This window comes from Hemibagrus wyckioides, linkage group LG20 (assembly GCF_019097595.1).
Source record: "Hemibagrus wyckioides isolate EC202008001 linkage group LG20, SWU_Hwy_1.0, whole genome shotgun sequence".
Taxonomy (NCBI): Eukaryota; Metazoa; Chordata; class Actinopteri; order Siluriformes; family Bagridae; genus Hemibagrus; species Hemibagrus wyckioides.
The window spans coordinates 1421917-1429973 of record NC_080729.1 but is presented as its reverse complement, the minus strand read 5'-3'; the positions used below and the strand labels follow the sequence as shown (position 1 = coordinate 1429973).

Here is an 8057-nt window from a genome sequence, read left to right as displayed (position 1 = left end):
AGTGACCAGTGAAGTGAATAAGACTGAGTATCTCCTCATCATGGCACCTGTTAGTGGGTGGGATATATTAGGCAGCAAATCAACATTTTGTCCTCAAAGTTGATGTATTAAAGAAATGGACAAGTGTAAGGATTTGACCTTTGAGTTTGACCAAAAGGACCAAATTGTGATGGCTAGACCACTGGATCAGAGCATCTCCAAAAATGCAGCTCTTGTGGGGTGTTTCCGGTCTGCAGTGGTCAGTATCTATCCAAGGAAGGAACAGTGGTGAACTGGTGACAGGGTCATGAGACGAGCTACTGTTGCTCAAATTGCTGAAGAAGTTAATGCTGGTTCTGATAGAAAGGGGTCAGAATACACAGTGCAGGACGGGTCAGGGCTGTTTTAGCAGCAAAAGAGGGACCAACACTATATTAGGTCAAAATGTTATGCCTGGTTGGTGTAGCGTGATGTGAAAGGTGGCTTCTGTTGTCACTTACATTATAGCAGCTGTAACCAGTTACTCCAGTTCGTTCCAGTGGTACCAGTGTGTTACACGTCCCTCTGAACAAGCTGTTGCTATAGAAACAATAATATGTTATACCAGTGAAATGATTATAAACCTGTGATTTGTTCCACACCTTTAAATAAATCAGGTATTTTTTGATACTATTTTTTTGTTGATATCACACTCCAGAGCTTTGAGAAACAATATCCTGGATTTCGCTTTGGATTCGTGACGAAGGCCTTGAAATTATTTGCATATAATCATAAACTCCTATAGTGAGAATGAGAAGAACTTTAAAATCTGACAGTGGATGATGTAAGCAGAGGAGACGTGATGATGACGGTGTGTGTGTGTGTGTGTGTGAACCTGACGTTAGAACAAACGTCCTGCTTCTGCTGACTTTGATTTCTGTAAACGCTGCAATTTCTGCTGGACGTCCATCATTTCGAGGTTCTTTCCTCTCAGCATGACGCCATGACGCATGCAGTTAGGGAATAAATCTTTCTCTCTCTCTCTCTCTCTCTCTCTCGCTCCCTCACTCCACAGTAATCGTCTCGCCTCGTTAAATCCATGTGCAGCTCACACAGCTAGCCGAGTGCTACGAGAGATCTGAGTCCTTCCTGAGCTCGGAGCCGGAGGGAGCGTTTGTGCTGAGTGTGGAGGGATTAGTGAGGGACAGCGGCGTCGGAGGCTCGGACTCGGATCTGGTCAGACAGGACAGGGGCTGAAGCAGCCTCTTTTCTGGTCCAAACTTCTGAGCAAGCACCATGAAGTTCCTGTACAAGAGGAAACAGCTTCCTCTTTAAGCTGCCGAGGCGAGAAGATCCAGAGATCTGGATCTTGAGAAGGGATACGTCATTACGTTGACACAGCGGAAAATGATCTCGTCACGTCTGGTGAAAACGTCGAAGCAGTCGCGGAAGGAGATGCCGGGGGATCGCTCCAGGATGCTGATCGTGGGAGAGAGGCTGATGAGAGCCGGCAGTGAAGGAAACCTGCTGAGATCCACACCGAACCAACACCAGGAGCTTCAGGAGCACAGCCTGAAGGTGATCCCCAAACCAGGTAAGGACTTGTACCTTCCGTACGGCTCTTATCATCTCGAACAAGACGGCTCTCGCTGCTAAAGCTTCGAAATGTGATCAGAATCAGATATTTTATTGCTGATGTACAAAGTTGTGTCACATCCTGAGCAAGAACTAAACAGGAACTGCAGACGAGTGCTGAAGTGTCTTCACACTTTATAAACTGCTGATAAAGAAAAGTGACCACAAATGTCTTTATTTTTCCTCTTCATCTACAAGGCTAATGCTGCTAACAGGTATATGCTAACAGGTAAGTCTATAGCTACCAGTTTAGCATATTAAATCAGACAAGGCAAAGTATAAAGCATACAGCAGTCAGGTATTAGTTACAAGATCATTTTTAAGGAAACGCTTCATTAACAAAATTCAGAATATTCTATTTATTAAGAATAAATAATATGTAATAAAGACATGCAGTAAGACATGCAGCCAATAAACAGATTTAATGTTTAATACATGCTTCATAAAACATTCCTGATGTACTGTACACATAGAAAAATACGATCCATAAATGACCACAAATAAGACTATTATAGCACTTTGTAAGAGGAAGAATAGTGTGTGTGTGTGTGTGTGTGTGTGTGAGTGTGTTCATGAGTCGCTTTTCCTCCATTTAATCGCCATTTTGTCTTTTTCACTTATGAACCCGAGTGATGTAGTGAAGGAACTGTCACTGCTGACAAACGTTTTCCGTCTTCAGCTTTAGTCCACGCCCACATCGGGTTCACGGAGTGACAGTGTCACTGCATTACACCTTTAACACAGAGCAAAACACAAAGCACAGCAGACCTAATACTGAGCCTTGAGGGACACCTTATCAGCCAGGTGTTCTCTGGAGACTCTCCTTGCTCGTCGGTGGATGTTTGCACTCGGTCTCAATGCTAATCATTATTTGAATGACTGGATGATGAAACACTTCACAGACACGCCCATATTTATTCTCTGTAGGTACAAAAAGCGATGTTTAAAGTCGCTCCGGCGTTCTGATGCATTATTTGCTTTGCTGGATAAATACTGGATAAAGATTGTGTGAGGCTGGTGTGATGTGTCATTGTGCGACTTCCCTGAGCTAGCACATGTGTGTATTGTCCTCTGATTCCAGTCTGTGTGGAGGGGATTAGTACCACACACTCTTTCTGCTGATCAGATACATTCCCTCGCTCATGATCTCATCCAAACTGCACACTGGCTGAATAAACACAAGCTCTGATTCACACAAGGTGAGTATTGGTAAAAATAAATAAATAAGTAATAAAATGAACCCAGGTTGTATCAGTAACTTCTCTGGACTGAAATCTGCTCCCAGGATGAGAAGATCTGCAGATGAATCACATAAACATGGTTTAGACATTTTTCTTTATGTCCATCACAGATCTCTGAGATGTCTCTGTCCACTCTCGTCCTGTCCCTGGTCTTTACACTGTTTTTTTTTTACAGCCCTTAAAGCTCCAGACTGAGACTGAAGGCTTCCTGAAAGTCGTGGTGCTTTTAGGAAGCCAGTGTCTGACGGATGATGGCTATCTCCTGACATCCGGCCTGTTTACTGCACACTTAAAACCCCTGACAGTCGGTTTATTTAAAGGAGATAGAAAGGCCTGTCTTTGCTCAAATGAGGTCCATTTAAGAGCCAAATTGGTCCAGAATTCATTTGAGTGACTTTATAAGTCAGAGGACCGCTGGGGTTTCATCCAGCACAAACAGGCGGGTGATTGGCAGCTTGGCAGAAAACACTAGGCTATTTTTAAACATCATAAATTCAACTCTGGAGTAGAAACCTAAGCGTGTAATATCTGATAGATGTTCTGATACGGGCCGCGTTTAAGCTGACTGCGTTTTATTGTAGTAATGAGCTGGAGCTCAAGGAGCAAAACATTCAAGGTTATATACTGGGAGATTTGGGAGATATGCAGCAGGAAGTGCAACGGCAACCAGATTATGGAGGAAAAATTCCCGGCTGTAAGGAGTCGATCCACGCCTATTCTCACGGTAACTGAAATCCGAGCCGAATAAAACCGACCAAACTCGTCCGGCATCTCAAACTCAGGGCCACATCTGACTCGGCTAATCATCATCTGACCGATCCGGATCATTCCTGAGACACGTCTCCCTGCGTGTCCTGATAAGACCAAAAAAAATCATACAGGTAGGCAGAACATCTGCACCAGCTGTGTGAAGGAAATGTGAATCCCAGGATAGACTCCACAACATGATGTCATCACCTTACATCCTCCAGAGAAACTCCTCCTACTTTCACACGTTCTGTCATGTGAATCATGTTACAGAAATCCTCCAGTGTGTGTGTGTGTGTGTGTGTGTGTGTATAAACATTGACAAGCATTCGAGCTTCTGTAGCAAATTAGCTAAGGGGTAAACGGTCTAATTAGTGGTTTGGTGAGAAAAACATGCTAACTACATACATAACATTCCTATTGTTTTTTTACACTATAGCGCCAGCGCATGTTTATTTTATTTCCTTCTGTTTGACGTTATACCTGCAGTGCATTGTGGGTAATATACATATTAACATAAATAACCGAGATACAACATAACACTTAAAGATATTAACTATCAGGAAGTTTTTAAAGAGTATAAAGAAGACTATTCCTTTTAGCATTTGAGCACAGTGCTAGTTCCTGCTCCACTTCCTGTTTTTGACCCCAGCAGTGTGTAACTGTGCTCACCCGAATGAAACCGCTTTAATTGCTGGTTAACATTAAATAACTCCGGTGTGTGGCTAGTTTTTTCCCCGCCGGTGATATCACACTCGATTAGCGGAGTGGTGGAGTAGAACCGAGCCCGAGACCCGAGGCACAGGCTGAAATGGGCAGTCCTGGGATCTCCAGAGGAAACAGAATGACCCCAGAGCCCTGACGAGTCCTTCATGTTAAGGCGGATATTTTGCCGATGATGTGAAATGATTCAGCAGCGTTACTCCGGCCAGTGTGAAGCTTCAGCCTTGATGAACTGCACACTGTTTTTAAAATCCCCCTCCTGTGGCTGTCTTTGTGCAATGCAGCAGTTTGATGCTTTGTCAGAATTTTGCCTGAATGGTGTAGCAGCGCCGTTAAACTGCGTGGGAAAATCATACAGTGACGAACCTGCGATAATGTCACACCTACAGAGGCTTTCCATAAAGCATTCTTTTCAAGTTAGAAGTTAAATACACTATCTAACAGCCAATCAGGACAAGAGAGGAGGAAAAAACTGGACCTAATAATAATAATAATAATAATAATAATAAATCAGTAAATCAATTTTTAGTTATATTTAATGCTGTGACACTTCTACATAACTTTATTTTATTTGTTATTTATCCTTCATACAGAATAAGTTCTTTATTCCTTCGCTCAGTTACAGCGGCTGTGTAAACAGTCAGGTTAATAAGACAATGCTGTGGTGTTTTCGGTGGAAACTCCCCTGTCCTGAATCAGTGGAGCATCCATCGCCCACCTCTCTGTAAACCAGCTGTTACTATGGCAACCAGAACATTGTACATTATCTCTTTATCTTTTTGCTCAGAAATATGGAGTACTACAGCCTTGTCCTTTGGCTTAGTTCAGTAACCCAAAAGCCATGATATGATTCACTTCCTGCATGGAATCGATTCAGAGTCAAATCACTTTCTCAACTGAATACACTCTGAATCAGTCCGAGACTGAGACACACACGACTCGAACACTCTCAGACCCCAGTGTGATGTCTGGGTTCTCACTTTCCTAAAGAACCGCACAGAAGAGGAGAACAAACCAGGGTTCTGTTCAAACACACTGAACAATGTGTGTGTGTGTGTGTGTTAAAGAACCTCTTCACACTGAACACTGTGTGTGTGTGTGTGTTAAAGAACCTCTTCACACTGAACACTGTGTGTGTGTGTGTGTGTGTGTGTTAAGGAACCTCTTCACACTGAACACTGTGTGTGTGTGTGTGTGTGTTAAAGAACCTCTTCACACTGAACAGTGTGTGTGTGTGTTACAGAACCTCTTCACACTGAACACTGTGTGTGTGTGTGTGTGTGTGTTAAAGAACCTCTTTACACTGAACACTGTGTGTGTGTGTGTGTGTTAAAGAACCTCTTCACACTGAACACTGTGTGTGTGTGTGTTAAAGAACCTCTTCACACTGAACACTGTGTGTGTGTGTGTGTGTTAAAGAACCTCTTCACACTGAACAGTGTGTGTGTGTGTTAAAGAACCTCTTCACACTGAACACTGTGTGTGTGTGTGTGTGTGTTAAAGAACCTCTTCACACTGAACACTGTGTGTGTGTGTGTGTTAAAGAACCTCTTCACACTGAACACTGTGTGTGTGTGTGTTAAAGAACCTCTTCACACTGAACACTGTGTGTGTGTGTGTGTTAAAGAACCTCTTCACACTGAACACTGTGTGTGTGTGTGTGTGTGTGTGTTAAAGAACCTCTTCACACTGAACACTGTGTGTGTGTGTGTGTGTGTTAAAGAACCTCTTCACACTGAACACTGTGTGTGTGTTAAAGAACCTCTTCACACTGAACACTGTGTGTGTGTGTGTTAAAGAACCTCTTCACACTGAACACTGTGTGTGTGTGTGTGTTAAAGAACCTCTTCACACTGAACAGTGTGTGTGTGTGTTACAGAACCTCTTCACACTGAACACTGTGTGTGTGTGTGTGTGTTAAAGAACCTCTTCACACTGAACACTGTGTGTGTGTGTTAAAGAACCTCTTCACACTGAACACTGTGTGTGTGTGTGTGTGTTAAAGAACCTCTTCACACTGAACACTGTGTGTGTGTGTGTGTGTTAAAGAACCTCTTCACACTGAACACTGTGTGTGTGTGTGTGTGTTAAAGAACCTCTTCACACTGAACACTGTGTGTGTGTGTGTGTGTTAAAGAACCTCTTCACACTGAACACTGTGTGTGTGTGTGTGTGTTAAAGAACCTCTTCACACTGAACACTGTGTGTGTGTGTGTGTGTTAAAGAACCTCTTCACACTGAACACTGTGTGTGTGTGTGTGTTAAAGAACCTCTTCACACTGAACACTGTGTGTGTGTGTGTGTTAAAGAACCTCTTCACACTGAACACTGTGTGTGTGTGTGTTAAAGAACCTCTTCACACTGAACACTGTGTGTGTGTGTGTGTTAAAGAACCTCTTCACACTGAACACTGTGTGTGTGTGTGTTAAAGAACCTCTTCACACTGAACACTGTGTGTGTGTGTGTGTTAAAGAACCTCTTCACACTGAACACTGTGTGTGTGTGTGTGTTAAAGAACCTCTTCACACTGAACACTGTGTGTGTGTGTGTGTTAAAGAACCTCTTCACACTGAACACTGTGTGTGTGTGTGTGTTAAAGAACCTCTTCACACTGAACACTGTGTGTGTGTGTGTGTTAAAGAACCTCTTCACACTGAACACTGTGTGTGTGTGTGTGTTAAAGAACCTCTTCACACTGAACACTGTGTGTGTGTGTGTGTTAAAGATCCTCTTCACACTGAACACTGTGTGTGTGTGTGTTAAAGAACCTCTTCACACTGAACACTGTGTGTGTGTGTTAAAGAACCTCTTCACACTGAACACTGTGTGTGTGTGTTAAAGAACCTCTTCACACTGAACACTGTGTGTGTGTGTGTGTGTTAAAGAACCTCTTCACACTGAACACTGTGTGTGTGTGTGTGTGTTAAAGAACCTCTTCACACTGAACACTGTGTGTGTGTGTGTTAAAGAACCTCTTCACACTGAACACTGTGTGTGTGTGTGTGTTAAAGAACCTCTTCACACTGAACACTGTGTGTGTGTGTGTGTTAAAGAACCTCTTCACACTGAACACTGTGTGTGTGTGTGTGTGTTAAAGAACCTCTTCACACTGAACACTGTGTGTGTGTGTGTTAAAGAACCTCTTCACACTGAACACTGTGTGTGTGTGTGTGTTAAAGAACCTCTTCACACTGAACACTGTGTGTGTGTGTGTTAAAGAACCTCTTCACACTGAACACTGTGTGTGTGTGTGTGTTAAAGAACCTCTTCACACTGAACACTGTGTGTGTGTGTGTGTGTTAAAGAACCTCTTCACACTGAACACTGTGTGTGTGTGTGTGTTAAAGAACCTCTTCACACTGAACACTGTGTGTGTGTGTGTTAAAGAACCTCTTCACACTGAACACTGTGTGTGTGTGTGTTAAAGAACCTCTTCACACTGAACACTGTGTGTGTGTGTGTGTGTGTTAAAGAACCTCTTCACACTGAACACTGTGTGTGTGTGTGTGTTAAAGAACCTCTTCACACTGAACACTGTGTGTGTGTGTGTGTTAAAGAACCTCTTCACACTGAACACTGTGTGTGTGTGTGTGTTAAAGATCCTCTTCACACTGAACACTGTGTGTGTGTGTGTTAAAGAACCTCTTCACACTGAACACTGTGTGTGTGTGTGTGTTAAAGAACCTCTTCACACTGAACACTGTGTGTGTGTGTGTGTGTTAAAGAACCTCTTCACACTGAACACTGTGTGTG

At 43.1% G+C, this 8057-nt stretch overlaps 1 protein-coding gene across 2 annotated transcripts in view; it reads left to right on the top strand.

Moving 5' to 3' along the window:
* Positions 1–1153: 1153 nt before the first annotated feature.
* Positions 1154–8057, top strand: part of si:ch211-207d6.2 (sickle tail protein homolog) — a 76418-nt gene continuing 69514 nt past the window's right edge. For both annotated transcript variants that reach the window (XM_058418715.1, XM_058418713.1), the window contains exon 1: positions 1154–1552. In XM_058418715.1, coding sequence (XP_058274698.1) covers positions 1366–1552 — 187 coding nt within the window. In that variant the 5' untranslated portion in view covers positions 1154–1365. The remainder of the gene's footprint in view (positions 1553–8057) is intronic.